Below are 24632 nucleotides of genomic sequence, written 5' to 3'. Positions count from 1 at the left end.
CTAATGCTGCATCAATCAATACTATTACTAGAGAATGAGTGCAGAGGTCATAACTGATGTATCCCTCAGTTCTGAGATTTACAGCGTGGTGATTGGTGAGGTCATCACAACTAAGTGAATGCAAGTAAACGCGAGCAAAGAAAGTAAGCTTGCCTAGATCTTGTTCGTCATATATCAACAGTAGGCTATTCTTTTAGATGCATATATTTTGGGTAATTTTAAGTAGACACCTGGACTGTTTTGGGGAAAAGAGTTTGACTTATGATATCTGTAAAACTGCCTTGTTAAAAGAGAAACTGTAATAGAACTGAAAACCCTGTTTTAATTAATTACGGTGAACAACACAGGGTTTGAACTGGCTACTCCCTTGATCTGGCTTTTTGAGGCCCATGCCATCTACAAGGCTAATGAGCTGGAATAGAACTCAAAACCTAGCATGTAACTTTCTTTAAATAAATTAGACAATAAGTAGTGCAGGTTTAGAATAGGGATTTTTAAAAAAAAATATAGAGAGGGAAGTATAATGCTGGATCTTGTTGTGGTTCTAAATAGATATGTCAACTGTGTAATACCATTTATGTGTAATACTTGGAAACTTGACTTCAGAACCTGTTCCACAACAAACAAAGTGCTTGTGTTGTGTGTCAGATGACACCAGTCAGAAAGAATTGTTATCGGTTCTATGCTGGGACAGGTTGCCATCTTCAACAACAAGGAAGTAGAATTAGTGATGTATAACATGACATTTCACTTCTAATTTTTGTAGGATAGGTGCATACTACATTGTTTATCACAGTGTTCCAACAGAAGGATGTTGAACTGTATCATTGTTTTATTCAGATAAATATAAACATTTCATTGCAAAGACTAAAAACATAAAAATTCTGTATAAATGAAATCATTTACAATGTTTTGGCCCACTCACTGCTAGTGAGTGTGTTTTCAACAGACATCCAACATAAAATCAAAACAATCTACTTTTGGTAAAATAATAAATTATGATTCAAAATGTATCTGAATTTTGAATCCTGTACATTTGGGGCTTTTTATTTTATAGAAAGGGAAATTCAACTGGATAGCAAACTGGTATCCGCTATTCTATTATATACACATATAATGCGTATAATTAAATAAACAGTAAAACAGGTAGTCTGTATTCATTTAGACTACACATCTTAAGGCCCATTATTTTGGAAGATAAAAAAAAAAAAGTTGTCCAATGATATGTGTCTATGGTGTCAGTCAGACAATGTTTTAACTTAAATGGTGTAGACCATCTGGACCACGATTTGAATCCCAAAGAAAGAAGAAAAGTGCAAAATAGAAGGAATTTGTGCGCATTGTAAACATCAGGTTGGAGAGAGGGGGGCATGAACATCATTTGCATCAGTGAGTGCTGAACCTGATATTTACTTTTAAAAGGAGGACGACAGATGGGAATGGGAGGCCTCTGTCAATCTTCAGCATTTTTGGCCTGCTTGTTCTTTTTGTTGAGAATTTTCATCAGGTTTTTGGACATGTAGTATGGTTTCTGCATTGAGCCGTCGTTACGTTCCAAGTCCTCCACTAAGGGACACAGAGAAATAATTTTTAGACAGTGGTGTTAATATTAAGAAAGACATAGTATTTAGTGATCCGTGACACTGAATGAGGTTATTTACAGCAGACTTACAGAAGCAGAGGAAGAGTGTGTCAACACACATACTGTAGACGCTGAAGAATCCCTGTGCAATCAGATAGGATCCTACCACCACCGTCTACAACAACCAAAGACAAACATACCATTATGCTAACCGCATATGATGTATGATAAAGCAAGCTGGTTGTTACTATGGTGTGCCAGGTAACTGAGACAACAAACAAAAGCTGAAAGTAAAAAAAAAACAGTCATATATTACAATGATACACACGTAATGGACCCATTTCTGCACTGTTATGGCAGACACCTTAAATGTCTGGGCTGGGTGGCACAAGTACAGACACATTATGGGCCCTAATTTAAATAGCAGGCAAAGAGCGAAATCTGTCAATAACCAAAAGGTCTTGTGCATGAATTATAGCTACTTTGTGGCATATGGGAATATTGATCTGATCAATGTTTGCGCTTAAGGTCTTGCCCAATGTCCATAATGGTAATTTGCAAATTGATTTAACTTAGTTAAATTAGCTCTAGGTAGGACTTGAGATTGCCCACGATTCAAATCCTGTGTGTTTTCCACATTCAAGTAAAAATAAAACTAAATACATTGTGTCACTAACAATTATAGGCATCCAGTAGTAGTTCAGAGAGCTGGCCTGGAAAGAGCCGCCTGGGACCTCGATTCTCCCCGAGAAGAAGTAGAACGCCAGCACACCTAGAGAGTAGAACATGGATTGGCTGTATGCACAAAAATGTAAGGAAAAAGCTAAAGCTGTTGGGGGTATGACATTTGTGAGAGTTCTTACCGACTCCACCAACTACTAATAACTTTCCAAAGAATAGCAGCAGGTCTGTCACTTTATCCAGCACCACGACCCTGGAAGGCAAAAGCAAAGTGATTCAGAAAACATATGTGAACCTGCAATACATGCATTTTCACCAAACATCACAGCCAAGGGTGATTACACTGACCTTACAACATTCCTCAGAAGTAGCATGAAGGCATTTTTGGCTGATACACAGAAGTTTTTGCCATAAATAGCAATCTGGAAAATGCAAATAAAGTTGTATGTTAACAGTCTTTACATGAGTGGCATGAAATAGCAATGAGGGTAACCTTTAGTGGGTTAAGATATGCAATGACAATGGCCACATTGTTGACAGACTACTGTACTGAAAGTCAGTTACTGTGAGCGGTCTAAAGCATGGTGTGATGAGTCAGAGGTATTGTCCTACCATGATGTAAGCGTTCCTGTTGAGAAATTTGATGAACTTCTCAAGGCACCAGAAGCAGCACTTCAGACAGCACATCAGAAAACGTGCACAACTATTCTGAGCAGCTGTGCACACACGCACACACACACACACACACACACACACACACACACACGGTTAATGTTGTGAAATTACAATGTGTAATGTGTAACGGCCCTGAGGAAGACACAAATGATGGTGAATTACTATGCAACAGGTGCATGATGAAGCCTGTGATTATACAGTAAATAACATCAGGATATCTCTACAATTACTCGACAAAAATTAAGTGCTCCAGCCAACATTACAACAATTTGAAAATCTCAGGGACTTCAAACAATGAGTTTAAGTCCCTGAGGTGTACAAAGCTCAAATGTGTCTGTCTGAGGGATGGTTATCTGGGTCTGAGAAATAGGAGGTTGATTCTGCGACATACATCTGAACTTGTGATCCAGGTACTCCAGTATGATCCTGATGACCTGCACCAGTGTAAGGATAAGAGCCCCAAACGCCAGAGAGCCAACATGGTATCTGAGAAAGCAGCAGAGAAACAGACAGTGAAAACTTCTACCACAGTACGTGCTTGTTGTCACTGAACTTTCAGTTTGAATTCAAGGTTACGTGTTACTGTGGTTACTGAGTTGGACACTTCCACCACAGTAGGTGGTTGTTGTCACTGAACTTTCAATTTGCGTTCAAGGTGACTTGTTACTGTGGTTACTGAGTTGCTGCTTGTGTCATGGAAACAGCAAGTAGGCCTACTGACAGTTCTGCTAATAAAAACCAAAACACAAAAAAAACAAAAACAAAAAACATGTTTGAACATTATGTACAAGACAACCTTCACACTCAAACACTAAATTCACAGTTATTTACAAACAAAAAGGGTAATTTATGCTTCACTTACACAAATAAATTATGTTCTAAATAGTTTCTGGGTTCATTGACTTCAACATGGAATTGTTGCCTAACATTCAAAATTCCCCATGCTGAAATTGTTGCCGAACATTCAAAATTCCCCTGCTGAAAGGTGAAATGTGTTCCTGTATGACTATGACTGTAGTCCACACAGAGAAAATGACACCCTCAGAACACTCAACTCCAGCCGAAGCCTCACACTGCCCACTAGTGTCCTACTTTAGTACTGACAAAACGGCTTCTCACCGTAGAGAGCGCATGAAAGACTGCGCCAGCGGGAACGAGGGGATGTCAGATGGCTTGCTGAAGGCCCAGTAGTACGAGGCGAACGCCCCAGCCAGGGTGCACTGGCCCAGAGCGATGACAAAGTTCACACACCACAGGAAGGCAACCACATTGTAGATCTGCAGATTGAAAAGGTTGCGCTGGAAAAGGCCCTCGTCGTTGTACTTCACAAAGATGCAGCGAACTGACGGGCAGGAGTAGCTGCTGGAGTTAAATGTCTGGGAAGATGAGCGGAGGAGGAAGTACAGGAATAGGTGGGGAAAAGGGAATGAGAGAATGAGAAAGAACTATTGCATGTCAGGTCTGGACCACTTCTCTTAATTAAACATCAAACTAACAGTTCTATTATGGCAGACATTTTCCAGTGTTCGTAAACTCCATGACCTGGCAAAGAATACGATAGACACCATCCCACTACCCCACACTATGCCATGTGGAGTATGCCTCAGTCCAAAAGAGCACAAGCATATTTCAGACAGTGTACTATTCAAAGCCTTGTACCTAAAACAGGTTTAACGATGGTAGTTAATACATTACTTGTCTTGAGAAGGTCAGGTGGAATGTGGGTGTGAACAATTTTGACTGAGTTTGACATTTATAAGCCAATCAGAAACCTTATGATGAAGTACTGTGAAGAGGTAGGAACAGATCGGCAGACATTTTATGCATAGGGTTTCATCACAGTTCCTCCACAACTAAAATCTCAATCAGCGGTCACCACGTCTACTCTTGCAACAATATGACAAAGTTATCACTACCATGTTGTTTTGCAAAACAATAAATGACAAATGTTATCATGAGCATTCCATGTTGTTAAAATTGGCTTCACTGGAGTTAAAACTGTGTCAGCCAGGTCAGGTGAAGAGCTTCACCCGGTCACTCACCAAAGGGTCACAGGAGTCATTTCCATTCACATTTTTGCAGTCAGCTTCAGTGGAGTTGAGGGCCACTACATTGTACACCGGACCGCCAGAGGTGGCCAGATATCTGAACACGTCAGTCAAGTGAAATAACCACCTAAGTCTTCTAATAGTGATGGACATTCTAATCCACAGTGGTACAGACATAGAAACATTCAAACACACACACCTCCAAAATAAACAGAGAAATCCATTATAACACACACAGTATCTGAAGTGGATACAAAGCCGTGATGCCCCAGTATGACACACACACCACGAGCAGGATGAATGTGAAGATGGGGAAGAAGAGTGTAGACATCATGTAGCCCACAGCCCTGAAATGCCAAAGCACAGGTAGAAGCATGCGTCAGTGGAACAGCTGAAACACACGCCATACATAGAACAGATGATGGACCGAGCCCAACAAACGTTGTTGTTGTTGAAAGTTGTTTACATGGAAAGAAAAAGAAAACCAAACTTGTCTCTTCATCACATCTGTATTTTAAGATTTACTAGCTAATATCCACAGACACTGCACAAACTCTTTAGCCCTATATAATGACTCAGTGATAAAATTACAAAATGCAAAACCCCTAAGACTAAATACTATGGAGCCCCTGAGGACATGAGCAAAACAATGCTCCTGGTGCACTCACCACCACCTCACACTAAGTCCAAATCTAGTGTTTTGTTACTCTATTATAACAATAAGAATTCACTATAAACATCTACCCACAACAAAGACTGCATATTCCTTACAATATTTCTAACCCTTTTATAGTTATTCTTAAATGTAGTCAGGGGTGTAGTGGTAAAATAAGAGGTGGGTAAACTATGAATTCTGTGATCTCAGTGACTGCGCGCCATGCGGTATCAGATTTTTTTAAAAAGACATTCAGAACATGTTTGATGATGGAGGTTACTGTCCAATGTTTATAACAATGCCAGTGGTATTAAATGGTTCCTAGAGTGTTGATATTGTGTTGTGTACATATTGTGAATGTGAATAATACAGTGTGATTTTTTTTATGTTAAAAGTTGCAATTGGTAAATAAACTTTTTTGAGGGGTGGATAAACTCTATTTCGGAAATTTCAGAGGTGGATAAACTGTGTTTACTTGCGTTTAGCCTCCACTACATCCCTGACTGTAGTGGAATAGTGTATATCAGACATGAGATCAGGGTTCTGGTAGTGCCCTCTTACTTGCTGGACTCCTTGATTAAGGCAATGGCAATGAAGATCCGAGTCCGTAGGAAGATGAGAGTCAGAAGAATTATCCCCTCAATTACACTCAGGATGATCACTGAAACATACACAGAGAGAAAGAGAGTGTGTGTGAGTAGCTCTGGAAAAAAAAATAAGAGACCACTGTACATTTTTCTGATGTCATCCTACAGTTGCTGAGTGACATTGGAATGAGTTGATTGTCATATTCAAATTGGCAGTGGTCTCTTAATTTTGAATATGACCGTCAACTCATTTGAGAAACCATAGGACGACATCAGAAAAATTGGTCTCTTAATATATATATATATATATAAACACACACACACACACACACACACTATAATACCACATAATAATATATTTTGGGGGGAAATTTAATAAATGTAAAAGTATACATTTTATACAATCTAGACGTTCAACAACAGTATCTCAAGTGAAACAAGGACAATGGATGAACTGGCATGGTGTTCAGAAGAGGGAGATCAGCTGAGAGAGCTTTGGGCCATGGATGCTAACTGCATTACATTCAGAACCTCAGTCAATGGGTTGGTGAAGGCAGAGACTATGTATAGACATATAAAAGCATATTCTGTCAGGTCATAAAACTTGCCTGATCCAGTGTCGGTACACCGAGAGACAATCAGGTTTTAAAGTCCCTGGCGTGTTTGCTTGAGAGCAAGACAGCCGAGGTTAACTCTTTCCTGTCAAATGACCGAGGCAGTAGGATTTCATTTGAAAAGTGGCCATCGGGCCCAATACCCTACAAGCAGTACAGGATTGGGAACACCTGCCCATCGGGCCCAATACCGTACAAGCAGTACAGGATTGGGAACACCTGGCCATCGGGCCCAATACCCTACAAGCAATACAGGATTGGGAACACCTGGAGGATGCCAGAAGGCAACTGCAAGTTCCACAGTATATTGTTGTGACTGCCTTGAGACCAGACATGGTATTGTATTCAGAGAGTGAGCGCGTTTACGCATCCTCTAACTATTCCCTCTGATGGTGTGATGGAGGAAACCTTTAAAAGCAAGAAGTCAAAGTATGTAGAACTGGTACTGGGAATGTGGCTGGCAGGCACACACAACAGCAGTGAAGAGCTAGAGGCTTTATAGCAGGCACACACTACAGCAGTAAAGAGCTAGAGGCTTTATAGCAGAGTCAGCCACGGCACATTTGCAACTGCTGTCAGCCAGCTGTGCATTGGCTTGGTTGTTGATTGGCAGGAGATCCTTCCTACAGCACAAGGAATTGAACAGCTCTCCTGTGTATATCTGAAATTATGTTTTCACTGACTTATTTTAATCAACTCTTCATGTTTGCAACTCAAAGGCAGTGCATTAAAGTGGCAAACTCACAAAATGCCAGCCAAGTGTCTCTGACTTGTAGGTAGACTTGAACATCTGTGGTGAAGCCAATGTCCTGAAAGGTGGCTTGACTGTTCTTCAGTCCATCATACTCTCTCCAGCAATACCAAATACCTGTAGGGGAAAAAAAACGTTTCTTTCTGCGGTCCAAAACCCAAGTTGTCAAGAGTCTAGACACCACATATGAATTACACATCCTTGGGCCGTGGGATGTGAGTGGGAATGTTTAGAACTGGGTTTGACATTTCCAAACCAATAAAATGCAACAAAACAAGAACTCAAAGTCAGTTGACTGGTAATTCAAAATTAAATGTGCAATGGTTCTCTTATCAAGCTTAGTAAGAGGGAAGCTTTTAAAAAGAGAGGTTGTTAGTTTGGCCTTGCGCAAGCTATATGTTGCCGTTCATGCTTGTATCTCAAATTGACATCTGGAATCCAACCACACTCTGACCTTAGTAAAATGCTTTTCTTGTCAGTCAAGTACTTTGTGGGCTGGCTTGTCTGCACTACTACAGACTCTGTATCACTATTTGCTCAGTGCTGTGTCAACTGCACTACCATATTCAACCAATTAACCTTGGTAAATGTTTAACTCATTGGACATGTTTCAGCTGTCATACTGATCCTGTATGAATGCTGGTATGTGATTCTGAATGACTTGCTTCCTTGTAAAGATGACGTACTTATACATTCTGTAAGTTAACTCTTCTTACCAAAGGCGCCAACACCCAGAAGTCCAATGATGAGCCCCCAGATTATTATGGGAGCCAAGAAGCGCAGGAGCAGGAGGAAGATCAGGCTGACCAGCATGGCTATGAATAACCCCCTATTGACATGAGAGAAGGAGCCAGGTCAAAAAGTGAATTCACAGAGTAGTGCCATTGGCTGTCTGCCAGGGGTGCTCACTAATGTTTGCATCTCATATTCAGGGTTATCCTGATCAGGAACAGGAAACACACAGACAAAAATGCTTGACTTGACCAGAAGCAAAGGATTATTTTATCTTTCTTCCTCATGTCTCTCGGAGTGACACAATCACATTATGGGAGAAACAAAACTAACCCAATATATGTTGTGGTTCAACAATTTGTAATATATTTGATTTGATTTTGCAACCTCAAATATATTTTGTTATAAGTATTTTGTTTTGGTAATGGAAAGTCTTGAGTACAAAATATTTGGTCAAATTTGTATATTATAGTTTATTTTCATCAAGCTATTGATCATTGATATTGCATTGACATTATTGTGTATTATTGTTAAACTTGTGAGTCTTACCATTAAAAATAACAACAAAAAACTGTTCACTGTTAATTTTAACTATTATATTGTTAGACAAAAACGTCAGCCAAACCATAACCATAAATATAAATCATGATGTTCAACAACCACCAGAGGGAGCTGTGCAGCTACACAATATATGCGGCTCTGACACAAGCCTTCTGTCACAAGAGAACTCACTCACAGGAGGATCCATTGCCATGACGACGCAAAGTCCTCAAAGATGCGGACACCAACTTCCTTGGCGTTAAAGCTAGACACGACGTCACTAAAAGGGAGTGAAAAGAAAAGGGATCAAAGCTGCAATTAACAGATGTGAGCTTAATAAATCTATAAGTAGCATCCACAACACACACCTACAATTGAAATGCTCATATTTCTTCATGGCTCTTATTTCTCACACCAGTATTCAAAGAATCGGTAGGAAATGCAGTACATGCCTGAGAACCTTTCATATCCAAAAGAGATCAACACCATTTGGTTATATAGTTTAGAGCATGGTGACTATCTTTATTGCCCCAATTAGCCTAGTTCTCAGCAGTAGACAATGATTTTTCAGCCATTTAGTGCATAAGCTCATAACAGTCACTGGCATTACATATAAATGCCACTTTCTGCATACAATTATCATTGTCTGGCTGGTCAGGTCCTAAGTGCATAAAAACCAATGACCCACCAGTCGAGTAACAGCAGAAGTAGCATAGCAGTGCAGAGAGCACTGATAGGTGATGCATATTTTTTACGCTCACATATGCTACTTATTTATACTTAAGCACAAGCATTTCAGAAATCTAAACACAGGCATTACACAAGGCAAGCGCATTTTAGACCAGTCATGAACATGAGCATTTCTAATAGGGAACAAAGAGAATTGTAAATGATGCACTCTCTACTACTATACTAGTGATCGAGACACTGGAGCTTTAGGAGAAATCCCCAACCCTGCAAGCACCTACACATTAACTAACAACAGCTGGTTTGACAGGAAAACACAACACACTACTTGGCTCTGTGCTGCTATGGCAAAATCACACAGTGGAGAAGCTACAGCAAACTACACAGTGACAGTGAGCAACAAACATGCTAATAGAAGCACTATCTATGGAGGGGGTTCCACTGGAAGCATGGACACGACTACACTACGGAGTCACTCACTCATTCAGGGGCCCATCACTGGTGGCAGGAGAAAGGAGAAAGCATTTATACATCAACAAAACTCTCCAAGTGTGTGTGTGTGTATGTGTGTTTGGGGATAAGAGGTATAATACCATCATCCATCAAAGTAAGCATTACAGTGAAAGTAAATCTGCTGTACCCAGATCCCTGCTTGAGGGTGTTCACTGTGTCATTAATGGTCATCCCAGGGATGCTGAAGTTGGTGGGAATTATGTTGAGTGACCCAAGAGAAGGCAAACACCTTCCTAAAACTGGAGAAAACCACAGGGAAACCTGATCAACAAGTAATACAAGTTACAACAAGAGCATACTTATGACAATGGAACACTGGCCAAGTGAACACAGCCCTATACAAAGCAGCTCACCTGGGGATGTAGGGGTATAGAAGAATGGACACAACTCTCTGTCCTTAATCTCCGCCACTGTCTAAGAGACAGAGATGAGCGTTACTGAGCTTGATTAGGCCTGCTGCCATTATGCACAAAGATTTCCATATAGTGGAAAAGGAGGTGGTAAGGACAGCTAGAGGTGACTAGAACTGCCATCCCTAAACATTCTCACATTGAAAATTCTAACTGACATTAAAATTCAAGTGGTATTTCTGCAGTTTATAACTCACCAGAGTGGTAGTGGCCAGGTCAAATGATGGGACACAAAGCTCTTGCTGAAAAAAATTCTTTGCTTGTGCACCTGGGAGGTAGGCTTCTAGTGAAAGAGCCCAGAATTTTTGGGACACTTGGCAACACAAACCTCCAAAACATAAGATATCCAAAACATAAGACAGACACACAGACAGACAGACAGACAGACAGACAGACAGACAGACAGAGACACACACACACAAACACACACACCACACACCTATTACTATCCGATCCAGCACCAGGGTTAAATAGTGCTCACACACACACAGGACCACTTTTTGAGAAATGTTGCCGGTCAATGTTAGACTATGGATATTAGGCAACACATTTTTATCTGTTGAGAACTTTAGGCTTCGGTCATGTGGTCATGTGATTGCTAAACAATAAAGCTCAAAAAGTTCCCCCATCTCCTGAACACTAAGCCTTCCGTCTTGACTCAACAATAGCCTATTGCCCTGAGGACACTTCAGCACAAATGTGGTTAGTTGACATTGTGGCTTTTATTAAAGGAAAAGTTCAGTCTAACAACACCCTAGGGTCTATTCTTAAATGATGACGGGTGTAAACTGTCGTTGGGGATGTTAACAACATTAATCAGAGTAGCAGCAGGTCCTGGGCCACTTCGGAAGGACCAGAGCACACAAATAATTTGAACAAGCTTTAATGGTGCTAGTGACTAACGTTTCGACGCTGATAAACACACTGTTGCTCCATCAGCAACGACTGGATACAGCGAGAAAGTGTCAACAGCCATTTCATTGTTAATCAGAGTAGTTCTGAGCAAGACTTTCCCTTTAACTTAAAAAAAAATAGTAGTCACACAGTTGCACTGGATGGATAGCCATCTTGGTAGGACATGCGTGTGGCTCTGTGTGGAGACTGTACCTGTGTAGTGGGACACTGAAGGCCATTGAGGGCAGCTGCCATTAGGTTTGTTCCTGTGGCACACTTGAGGAGGTCAAAGTAAAAGACGTTGGGCTTCCCTCTGGTGGCGGAGGAAAGGCAGGGTCAGGGAGGGGCAGTGAGTCAGTACATCCTGGAACATGAGGCTACTCCTAATCAAATACTTAGTCTAGATTACTACAAGAGCATGAACTACTTGGTCTTGATAATACAAAATGAAAAAAAAAAAAAAAAAAAAAAATACACAAATACAGACATTCACTGATATGCTTGGTTTCAGAACCAATTTCACACACACAAAGGCCAGTTCATGCATACCATGGTTCAGCACAACCCATGATTATAGTATTGTATAAAGAGATTAAAAGGGCCTCACTCATTCTGTCCAATGCCACAGAACATCCCAGTAGAGTTTCTCGGGTACAGAACATGCCTGGGGTCTCCATACAGCCAAGCTAAATGAAGGGGTGGGAGGGGAAAGGCATACAAGGACTATTTAGTGTGTGTAGTCATTATTACAAAACAGACACATGCCACAGCAGTCATTCTATAGCTGAAATGGCACACATCTCAAAAGAGGCCTCATCTCTTCCTCAACCACTAAGGGGCTGAACCTGAAACTGGACTTTTAATATGTGACTAAGATGTTTTGCTTAGTCATATACTGATGTTATTCACTAGTACATTAGGAGGAAGTAGTTAGACCGGTCACGCTTCTGTCACTGATGAATAGAAGATGGTTGAATATTACTCTAAATTGTATGTGTTCCTGGTATCAGAATAAGGTCTTGTATGACGTCAAGACACTTGCCTACAGGTTCACTCCAGTTTTAGATCTCAAACTAGGATTTCTGCATTATCCTTTCACTGACCTCTACTTGACTTGCAGTGAATGTTCAAAGGCATATCTACAGTAAACATGATTCAAAGGGGGATATTGTTAGTTATTTCCTCAACAACACAATCTTTTACACAATATTACTTTCCCCATCCTGCTTCACAGAATTATGCTTGTTGTTCTACATACAAAAAGGGTGCAGAATTCAGCTTACACTGACCAGCACATAAGCCAAGTGAAAGTGAATTGATCAGAAATGAAGCCACACTGTAACCACATTGGATTTAAAAGCATTATGCTCCACTCCAGAGTTTAGTCTTTCACTACAAAATGTGAAAACTTTAGAATATGATTAAAATCCTTTTAAAAATGTTCACAACAATAATAATAATAATAATAATAAAAAACATCACAATAATGTCTTGCCAATGTCTTGAATGTATTCTTATGTGTAGGCTATATTGGTCACAATTGGACGCAGGACCAGCCCTTGGTCCTGCGTTCTGCTGTTGTGGTATTATAGTGGTCTACCAGTTGTGCTCACAAGGGTTTGGGGTCTATTACATGCATTGAATTTGAATAGCTACACATAGCTGGCTAATAAAACACTGCTGCCACCATTCGCCATTCACTCCCAGCGTCAAGCCATGACCTTTTTAGCATTACACTCATAGTGCCACACCAGCCCAAGCGTCTAATGACCACACGCCAACCGTGCTCCTAATGCATCTAATTGGAGTAGCATCCTCTGATTTGGATGAGCATTTCAGAAGGAAGGCGCCAGGGCTGCACTACTCTTACATCACAGTGTGGTTTGTTTTGAATGATGGCAGAGGACTCACCGTTCCATCGCTAATGCTGCATTTACATAGAGAAGCATGGCCAGGGCATTTGGCTGCTGCATTTTTCTGAATACGCACACAGTCGTAAAGAGAGATTGACAGGCAGGGGGAGATAAAGAGGGCTGTGACACTGATGTCAACAGTGCAGACGGGGAACACACCCACAGTGAACAGAGGAAAGTAAGAAGGGAGCGAGATAGAGGGGAGAGAAATGGATAGAGGACAGAGAGAACCGAGAAATGGACAAACGGAGGACAAGTGGGGAGACTAATGTCATAGAAAAGCTCCATTACCCAAAATGCCCACTACTGCGTAACCAGCGATGACCAGCATGAAGAGGACACAGCAGATGATGTCTGTACAGCTCCTGAGAGTAGTAACATAAAACACCTTAAACATGAAGCTACTTCATTCTGATAACATTCTAGTATTAATTATAACGCATTACATTTTGTAAAATGTACTTTGTTGTTAGGTCATCATGCACGACACACAACACACAACACACACACCTGTTATGAATAGGTCCATTGAATGTTGGGTCATACTGTGCTGGATCCCCTGAAACAAAGAAGGAAAAACTTATCAGACCCTTGGTTTCTAACAGCTTAAAGAATATCTCTGTTGATTTATTATGTGGTATTAAAGATCTGTAAATATATATACAGTCTATTTGAAAACAATAACAGAAATGGAAATAGCCTACATGTCGGCAGACACTTTTCCAGCTAGGAGGCATGATGACATAGGAAATAGTGGGTTGACAGGTGTTTATTTTCAGGGTGGGTTTATTGTTGCTTGGCAGCTGAAATGGGTTTGTTCGTATGTAGTGGTATGGTAATAAGTAACACTGTTTCAAGGAAACACAGACAGCAACCTCGGCCATAAGTAAGTGACCTGGACCTTGAACTAGAACACGAAATACTGAGGAATTCAATTCACCCTTCGCTAAGTCCAAGCTTTAGCACCCTGCACGTCTATTACATAGGGGGAGGACCGGGACTTTTCAATGAAATGTAATTTACAAAGACATCGTACCACACTGAAAGCTAATATTTTGTCACTAGCAACCTACATCTGTCCTCTGGCAAATACAGTGGGAATTTCATCTCTGAACAAAACCGTTCATGAGTTATTTAAGCAAAAAGTTGAATGTGCATTTTGTTTCATTCGACTCTCCTGGCCAGAATGAATGGAACAGGCATGGGGGACGAAAGAAACTATGTACTTCCCACAACATATCATGAATGATACTTCAAACAGGTGTTATTTTAAATAGATTGCTGATGGGCTATACATCTTGGCGAACGTCTGTTAACAACTTCTTGCCGTTATCGTGAAGCGTGTATCTCGCGGTTATGGAAATATCATGCAATATGCCATTTTTTACAGTTAGAACAATATGTGTTCCCAATTATATCATGTTTCTATAGTGTAACATGTTATTTCACTGTGTCTTTACGTGGGTTAGGGCACCACACATCCAAATAAGTTCCCTTCATGACCCACAGGTCTTCAGTCTCCACAGGTTAACATGGCAAAACTCGAAAAGCTTGACAGACCTCCCGTGCCTAGTGACGGGTTGCTAAGCCACGATTGGCCTGTGGCGGTTTTTGGGTGTGGCTTAGCAAAGGGTGAATTGTGACAGGAACTAGGATGGGAGTGGGGATGGGTGGGAGAGAGAGAGAGAGAGAGAGAGGAGAGAGAGAGAGAGAGAGAGAGAGAAAATGGGAGCAATTTGAATTGAAAATTGGTTCTTGTCCTTGTTTCACTACTGCATGTGTAAGCATCTTTCCTGTTTCACCTTAAACCTGCATTGTGTTCCTGTATTTCTACTCATTATTCTATTCTACTCTATGTATTCTATTCTGCATTTCCCATAGGCTACACAGTTGTTCCTCACACCATACACTAAGCCAGGCCTGCAGAGCTTTGGGATGGGGTAACCATATGGAGATGTAAAGTTGCAGATTTCGCACGCAGCTGATCCGCAGATGAACACTTGCACTGACTAGTCCTAGAGTAAACAGAAAATAAGTTTATCAACACTTACAGAACTCTAGAGCCGTTATTGCTAGTGGAGAAAAAAATACTGACATCATTTCAGGTCTGTGAACTTTATGAATAAAGGATAGCGTGATTATGGCAATTGAAGAAGAGTGTCTTGGCCGAAACGACTGTGGGGCAATTAAAAAAGATCTGGGAGTGCCATCCTTTATTGCTAAAGTTTATATTGATGCTCGAGGATTTAGCACCCAGTTGATCATACACTAAGGTGTTGAGCGCTAAGGATTTTTGAACATTTCTGCCCAGTCTCTCCTTTGATATCCTTATACATTGCCCCTGCAAGTGGATGGTCATCTCTCTGGCATTACTTTCAACCAAAAACCCTTCCCCCTTCCAAACTAGCTGTGTCAAGCAGACACAGCCTTGCTCAAACATTTCAATCTTTATGTTATTTTCACAGACAAAGTGTAAGGACAGATTTTTAGACAGATGGCTGATGTGGTTGTAAAGTATTGAGGGAACATGCTGGCAAAGTGGATGCTACATTTGAGTCTCCCTCTGTGAAACCGGTTTCTCCACCTGTGAGTGAAGTCCAGTCAGGGATCACATTTCAATGCTGCACAGGTGCTTGTTTGTTAGAATAATCTCAACAAATGTGGAAAAAAATTACCTTGACATGTTCAGGCCTTTTTATGGCTTACAAATAGAATATCGCACAAAACTTTGAACCTAGACTAAGTTATGGCCCATTTGATCTGCCTTTTGGGTCCTCAGAGGCTGTTAAGAAGTTTACAAGGTTGACTATTTATTGACGACAAGGTTGATAACAACTGGTGAATTTGCAGTTGTACAATGACATTTAAAGTTCACCATTATCCATGACCTCATGAAGACAGTATCTGTTACCTCTGTGTGTTTGTGTTTTAGAGTGTGAACACACAGCTAGAGAGAGAATCTACATCAGCTAATTTGCATGAGCAAGCAAGCTTCAGGAAACAATTCACAACTTCAATGTTACAAAAGTCAACATATTTACCTATACCCGACTTCCCACAAATAGACATACACAAACACATGCAAGCTCTGAGACACAAGCAGCAGTGTAGGCCTACATCCAGAGCTGTCTTGTTTCACATTCATGTTATATTTATATTTAGGCCTACACGAAATTATATTTGTCTTTAAGTCCATCATGAGCCTTAATGCTCACATTCTCCTGGAATATTTTGCCTGTTAATGGGTGTTGTAGTACTTTCATTATGTTTCATTTCTCAATGTCTCAAAAGATGGCTTTGGGGGGTTTGTCTTCCAAACACCTGACCATTATTTTTGGTAAAGATTCACACTACTCATTTTTTACATCACCCCAACAGCAGCAGGCCTCACAAACATACCCTCCAAACACACAAACAGCTTTCTCAGGATTCTGATTAAACTCTGATAACTTGTGAAAAGACATAAACAAACAATATATTTGCGTTGTGACTTTATGTAGAGCAACTTGCACTATTTTTACGCCACCGCATAGCTTTCTGCCTTAAAGTAGACCTCTGTCTCGCTATCCGGCAAAAGATTCTTTGGACGCCGCTATTTATGGATTTCCGGCTTCCATTGACTTACATTGAACACATGTAAACAAAACGTCAATTATGTGCTCAAACTAACGCCGCTGACTTATGAAAACAACCATTCCACTTTGATACGAAACTACATAATTGTACAACATTTATTCAACAAAAATCACAGAATTTGGATCATGTGGAGAAATCTTATGCAAATTGTCAACCCCTAACCATGTGCCCATTGCCCAAATTTATGGTCGACTAAATGTCGAATGTCAGAGTAATGACATTGAAAAAGGTACCTTAATGATAAACTTCAATTTATAAAGGTACGAAGTATAAAAAGAAAAACACAATTTATCAGATGGATTATCCAAACATTTATTCGAGGGCACATCTATTCCCAGAACTATAATGGGTGTTAAATATTCCACAACCACTAGATAGCAGCATGACACAGCACATAAAGTACACCTACGTGTCGCTGCGACCTGAAGGATGGCGTGGTTGAATATCCACTTCTCCTGCACTTCGGGTCTAATAGCGGGTGAATTGTATGACCACCAGATGACGCCATTTCACTGCACCTCGGGCCTAATAGCTGCTGTAACTTCGTTTAAGTAATAAGCCTCGAGGAGCCGACGGTTACACTTGTTTTAGGGGCGTTGTTAGCCACGCTGCGCAAGCCGGCTAGGCTACAGAAGAAACCCATAGGCTACAGTCGCGTATGTTTGTGGTGATTTATTCCATGTATTAACAAAATAATAATGTAACATTAAAGAAATACCCTACATAGATAAAAAAAAAAAACTAAATAATTACACCAAAAAAGTAAAAAAGCTTTATCGTTGATATATAAGCTTACTGAAAATCAAATATAGGCCTAGCCTACAATTCCACAGACAATATGTCCTACAGATAATAACAAGAGTAAGAACATAGGCTAACCTAAGTCATGACGGCACGGGGGCCTAAGTCTCATGTTGGCCTATGACTACGTAGCCTAGGCCAGGGGTCCCCAACATTTTATGTACCATGGACCGGTTTGTTACCTATTTTTTTTTTTCACGGACCGGCGGGGGGGGGCGGGGTTATATGTTCCATATTGTTGTGCATGCATTACTTGAAAATAACTAGCTCTTTATGTATGAACAGTGAAGGTAACGATCTCTTAAACATGTGAAAAACGTGAACTTGAAGAAGTGAAATTTGAACAATATGAACTATGAATATTGAACCACTTGAAGCTACATATATAAGTGTAAACATGCTTAACAAAATATGGGAACAAAACATGGGAACTAAACGTGCATTACGAATATAATCAGTGGGAGCCCTGTGCTTGTTTCCCTGCAACAAGAAGGTTCCATCTGGGGGTGATGGAAGACAGTGACACCCTCAGTGTGTTTGAAATGTCCAGTCGATTGCGCAATTTGGTCTTAGTTTAGTTGCAGTCATTCGCATAGATACGTGGTGGGAAATGGTAGCAACGTTATCTCGGGATATTCTGCTTTGGTTTTGATCCAAAAACCCGCCAGAGAGGTTTCCTTATACACACTCTTAAGACCACCGTCATTTGCAATTTCGATCAACTGCTCTTCCTCCTGCGCTGACAAGTTAGGACTATTCGGGATATTGACAAATGGGTTGCGGACCCACTCATTGGTTTTTTTTTCATGTGACTTTTTCTGTAAGAAATCTCTGCAGCGGCTCTCGCAACTCAAACACTCTGGCCAATGACCTGCTAAAGATAGCTTTTTGTTGCTAATTCTAGCAGTTTAGCTAACTTCGTGTGACACTACCGTTCGCTCGCTAAGAAGGTGAAGTGAGCTGACCTGAGGCTGCGCAGTGCGCAGCGCTGAAGGCAATATGTAAAAGTGTTGAAGGCGGGACAGACAGACGTAAGAAAATAGACCTTGCAAAATGCAAACATGCGTGCAATCAAACAACTGCATATAGGCCTATGCCATGTAAAAACGTGACATTATTGCGAATTAAATTTAATTTAGTTTGCATGCATTTTTTTTAAACTCTTGTCGTAGGGTCCCGGTTAGGAATGTCTCGGCCGCGGCCCGGTGGTTGGGGACCGCTGGCCTAGGCTACCAAGCACGTCTGGGTCTGCGACAGTGAAATAGCTCCAATATTAATTGTGTCGCCAATGAATATATGCTAACATGAATCTCATCAGTCACCTATAGATAAGGGTTAGGATATAACATATGTAGGCTATAATGTAAAAATAGGGTCATATCATATAATGTTGACTTATTAAGATGGGGGAGAGAGCTGAACATATTACACTGAAAATCAATCAAAAGTTTGTAGTTGATCCGGATGTCATTGGTGGCAAGGACTGTTAATGGGTGTATCCACAATTGGGACCTTGTTACAAGTTGGTTTTTCAGCTGCTAATGCAATCAGTGGCCGTCAGAAAACATGTTAGACAACTGAGGAATGAGATGCCACACATAAAATGTACAGTCAAACAGAACGCACAAACATCAATGGGAATCCACCAAACACTGCAGGGAACCATGTTATTGTCATTCAGCATTCTGCCACGCTAAATCAGACCCTGCTTATGTTTGTGCAGAGCAGAACAGATATTTGTAGATATGATGCAGGACCTGTTAAGAGAGACTGGCAGCTCAGTCCTAAGAATGGCTTGTATATCAAATCCATCATCACCACATTTACCCCATCCAGCAGGTCTCAGGTCAGCTCTTTGCCTCTGATGAAAATGTAGGCAAATTGGCAAAGTTTTGTAAAAGCACTCAGTATTACAATGTAACAACTAAGCTTATATGTAGGTACCCACAAATACATAATGCAAGTACAATGATAGTACCTGATAGTATATGTTGTTACACAGGTTATAGACCCTTTCAACAATAAAAACAAAAACAATGCTTGAACGTTCTATTAGGGCCCCAATCTACTTCCTCTGCATTAAGATAACATATGGAATGTTAAAAAGGAAGTCTTGTGGGGCCAACTATGATGCTGATAATGGAACTCTCTTGAAAGGGTCCATACCACTGTACCTAATTAGATAGGTACACTGTAACAGCGACACATTAAAATAAAGTGTTACCTATATATATATATATACACACATTACATACATACACATACACTGACACCAGACATAATTTCACTGCATTTCTTACTTCCAGTAACTATATGCATGTGACAATAAACTTCCTTGTACCTCCTTGTACCTTGTACCTTGTATATAAATGTAGCGTGACAAGTGTGTTTACATACAGCACTAACTTCTTTATTGCCCTCTCTCTCTGTGTGTGTGTGTGTGTGTGTGTGTGTGTATATATATATATATATATATAAAAAAAAATATACACACACACACATATATACACACACACAGAGAGCAGAGAGAGAGAGCAATACAGAACAGGTCGTCGGTTTTACTGAACTGAAGTTATTGCTTGTAAACAGTTAGTGCTGCATGTAGACACACTCGTCACACTACATTTATATGTATATGTAATGTGTGTGTGTGTGTGTGTATGTATATATATTTATTTATTTATTTATTTATTTATTTATTTATACACACACACACATTACATACATGCACATAGAAATGTAGCGTGACAAGTGTGTTTACATACAGCAAAAACTTCTGTATTGCCCTCTCTCTGTGTGTGTGTGTGTGTGTGTGTGTGTGTATATTTATTTATTTATTTATTTATTTATTTATTTATTTATTTATTTATACACACACACACATTACATACATACACATATAAATGTAGCATGACAAGTGTGTTTACATGCAGCACTAACTGTTTACAAGCAATAACTTCAGTAAAACCGACGACCTGTTCTGTATTTGTATTGCTAGTGGAGAATGCAATCAAGCATTTTGGGTGATGTGGAGTCACAAGCTGGCAGCAGATTAAATGCTCAGGAGAGAGAAAAATACGGTTTTAAAAGGACGTGACCAAAGCGCAAGCCAGGCGATCGGCCTATAGGCCCGACAGTAATTGTAAAGTAATTTACAAAAGATTCACTGAACAAAAATGTTGATGTGGTACATGAAAATGTAGCTATAAATGTGGAGAATGCAATGCAATCAAGCATTTTGGGCGATGTGGAGTGACAAACCGGCAGCAGATTAAATGCCCACGAGAGAAAAAGATGCGTTTTAAAAAGACTGCACAGACTGGTTTTAATAGGACGTGCAGACCAAAGCTGCAGCAAGCAGGTGATACTTAGAAATTTATTTCACAAAATCCAAGACCAAGAACAGACAGATGTAACTGGACACAGAGGCCAAAAATATTGAGAATTCTACAGGGAATGTTAATGAAGACGAAGGAGTGAATAGTAAGCCGAAGGCTGATGACGAGTGCCCGCGCTAATTGTGAAGCAATTTACAAAAGATTCACTGAACAAAAATGCTGATGTGGTACATGAAAATGTAGCTAAAAATGTGGAGAATGCAATGCAATCAAGCATTTTGGACGATATATTGGCACAAACTGGTAGCAGAACAATTGCTCGGCTGGCCACCTCCGAGAGAGCGCGAGAAAAAAAGATGCACATTTAAAACCAGGGCCTAAATTTCAGCGCAGGATTGCGGGTATTACGCATAAGTTATTAACAGGGGCGATTCTAGACCTAGAGCTTTGCTGGGGCACAGGCCCCCAACTCCCAATATATATTTAAAAAAAAAACATTTAAATGTGCACGCAATATGAATTAATGGCTTTACGTCTAGCCCCCCATCATGTCCTCATCCATTTCTTGCCTGCCTCTCTCCTTCTCCTGCCTGGTACTGGACTGCCCAGCCTGTGCTCTTTCTCCCCTCTCTTCTCCTCCTCCTCCTCCTCCTCCTCCTCCAGCATTCTCTCCCTCAATTGTTGTAGCAGCCACTATCCAGCAACATCCAAACACATAGGCATAAGTTGGCCTACTGAATACTCACTGCATGAATTTATTAGGCTTTCATACACAAGAGTAGCTTATTTTTAGTCAAAATTGAGGTCCTGTAGTCATCCTGGCAATACTGCAGTTCGTTGTAGCTTAAATAGCCTACTAAAGCCTTCATACTGACTTTTGGTGATAATTTGCAAATGTAGCCTAATAATCTACACAGAATCAGAGTCTGATTTTGTGTACTCTGATTCTGTGTAGGTTGTATTATAGGCTACATTTACAAATGCAGCAAACTTATTTAAGTTTACCATTAAACCATTGATCAAATCACAGCACTGGCTATTACCAGCATAAATGTTACCTTTAATATGGACAATCATCATACCTCCCTCGTCCTCCTCATCTCTCCTCACTGTTCCTTTCCCTCTGCCTCTGTTCAGGAAGAATTGTCTGATGTCCATCTCTGAACAGTTTATCAGGCTATGTTTAGTTTTACAGTAGGACAGCTTCACAAACAGTATAGGCTACTTTTACAGGACTCTCTCTCCAGTATACGTATAAATAATTATTAATTGTCCGCATGTGTGCATGCAGCCTACGGATGGTGTGAGTCTGTGTGTGAGGGAGAGAGCACAAGCTGGTAAACTGTTGCTAAATGTAGGCTAAGACGCTAATCGTTGAAAAACAGATGCTAATTATGTGGGCAACATTCTAACAGCGATCAACTTGTCATTTTTTTCTGTCAAACAAGTTGTGAATTTGTTGTAACATTAAAACAGGGGACGACTTACTTTGTGCTCAAAGTGATATGACGAGCTCCAGCGGACGAAATACTCGGAAGAATCAGGTGAACAATTTTCATTGGTTGTTGCGTTCAATCTTACCCAGTTACAGAGGTGCTATTTCTAATATCGGCTATTATGGCCCCTTTCTTTTTCCCCTTGTTTTTTTTTATTGGCTGGTAAGTGACAGGCTCGAGTCATGACTAAAGCAGGCACAGAGATGCGCTCATGAATGCCGTTTCCAGCGAGAGCAGCGCTAGAATTGTGCTGGGGCACTGGAGACTTTTACTAAGGCACGTGCCCCAGTGAATAAGGTCTAGTGACGCCCCTGGTTAAGTCTTGAGCATAATAATAAAAGTCCCACAACTCTATCATAATGAGAGAAATTCCCACACATGTTACAGTGCTCTCTGATAACATTAATCTAATAATGGAGCGGCCTGAATGCGGGACTATTGACTGGACAGACCATCTCCGACTTCAATTGAACCCGATGCAGAGACACACACGCGCGCGCATGGACCACTTTGCGGGTGTCTCTCTCTCTTCCTCTCTCGTCGCTGAAGTCAAATTATAGCCTAGGAGGTGCTTCTACTAGCCTGGGTGTTCCCATGCTGCCTTTTGATTTGATTCACGCTGCTAAGGCAGCCTGGAGACCATGGAGCAAATTTTCGCCTGAGATAGGGGACCAATCACAGAACAAGGGGGAAAGCAAGACGATGATGACCTATGCACAGACGCATTTGATAGACATCCGTGGGATCTGGGCATTTTTTTCAAATACGAGAAAATTAACGTTTGGTTCCCAGACCACGTCTCATTGAGAAGTGGTGGCGCTAGCCAGGCTATGCTTCTACATCAGGGGTGGGCAAACTTTTTGGCTCAAGGGCCACATTGGGTTTTGAAAATTGGCCGGCGGGCCGCACAATCTCCACCCCCCCACACGACACACACCTATAAAATACATTATTTATAGCCTATAATTTACTATGAAAAGTATTTCTTTAAAAAAAAAAAAAAAAAATAAATATATTTATATATATTATATTTGAGCATACATAATTGACGTTTTTACTAGTTTATTCATTTGTTTGTTCTATTGACGGAATGAATGAAGTCAATGGTTCGCCGGTATTCGGCTAACTAATATTCGTGTCATCCAGCTAACATATTGCAATGGCGGCGTCCAAAGAATCTTTTAGTTTCCGGATAGCGTTTTGTGTTCGATGTAAGTCAATGGGCGCCGGTATTCGGCCAATGGCGGCGTCCAAAGAATCTTTTGCCGGATAGCGAGACAGCTGTTTAAAGTAGGGACTGTTCCTAGGCCAACCACATTGTGTTCTTCTGTCACTGTGTCAACCAAATAGCCAACACACGTGACTAAGCGCACTCAGACAATATTTGTTGACTACACTAGGCTACTATAGATCCTGCTCGATTTCCCTGTTATGCAGATAACAAGCGAACAAAACCATGCCAGGAGAACTACCGGTAATACTGCTCTGGTAAAGTAGGCTAATACTTATACAGGACCTGATAGGCCTACTTGAGTGGTGTCTAAGAGATGGTTTTCACTCAAGCCCGGGTATTCACCCAAAACGCTGAATCGCTATTAAAACACGATAAAGAGCACAAAATCAAACATCTTCAAAATAATCCTAGTAGTTGGCCTAGTGAGGATACCAATGTCAAGTAGCCTACATGTCTTTGACAAGATATCATGTTCATAACATTAGTAGCCTAATCAAGTCTCACTGTATTCATTATGTAGCCTAAATTAAGACTAAAAACTCAGAGAAAAGGGAGCTCAATCTCAACCACCTTGAATGCCTAAGCCCCGCTACTTAGCGGTAATAACTCACCATATTCTGATTTGTCCTCAGACTTGTCTTTCCCCATCTTAAGTTGTTCGATTCCCCGTTAAAAACGCCTCTCTGCTGTAGAAACTGTTAAAAGTGTCTTTAGGGCAACATGGATCCAAGAAATAAAATAAACCTGACTTGAGTAGCAGGGTTTCAGCATGAAAATACGGCAAATCTTTTTCGTTTGTTCCCTGCGCTCGTTACCAATTGTGATGTCGACACCTGCTCTGTGAT

At 40.7% G+C, this 24632-nt stretch overlaps 1 protein-coding gene across 1 annotated transcript in view; it reads right to left on the bottom strand.

Moving 5' to 3' along the window:
- The window catches only part of slc44a4 (solute carrier family 44 member 4), a 27147-nt gene extending 2515 nt beyond the window's left edge, over nt 1-24632 (bottom strand). The window contains 23 exon segments of the mRNA XM_048229279.1: nt 1414-1566; nt 1673-1757; nt 2260-2354; nt 2446-2516; nt 2612-2685; nt 2876-2979; nt 3330-3424; nt 4058-4314; nt 4981-5083; nt 5241-5333; nt 6203-6302; nt 7588-7710; nt 8310-8422; nt 9062-9145; nt 10193-10304; nt 10419-10479; nt 10673-10779; nt 10782-10803; nt 11583-11682; nt 11977-12055; nt 13574-13647; nt 13793-13841; nt 24399-24632. Of these exon segments, the coding sequence (XP_048085236.1) occupies nt 1454-1566; nt 1673-1757; nt 2260-2354; nt 2446-2516; nt 2612-2685; nt 2876-2979; nt 3330-3424; nt 4058-4314; nt 4981-5083; nt 5241-5333; nt 6203-6302; nt 7588-7710; nt 8310-8422; nt 9062-9145; nt 10193-10304; nt 10419-10479; nt 10673-10779; nt 10782-10803; nt 11583-11682; nt 11977-12055; nt 13574-13647; nt 13793-13841; nt 24399-24435 (2151 nt within the window). The 5' untranslated portion in view covers nt 24436-24632 and the 3' untranslated portion in view covers nt 1414-1453.

Source organism: Alosa alosa, chromosome 20, assembly GCF_017589495.1.
Source record: "Alosa alosa isolate M-15738 ecotype Scorff River chromosome 20, AALO_Geno_1.1, whole genome shotgun sequence".
In the NCBI taxonomy this organism is placed as follows: Eukaryota; Metazoa; Chordata; class Actinopteri; order Clupeiformes; family Clupeidae; genus Alosa; species Alosa alosa.
The sequence above is the reverse complement of the archived record's forward strand: the minus strand, read 5'-3'. Positions and strand labels throughout refer to the sequence as shown.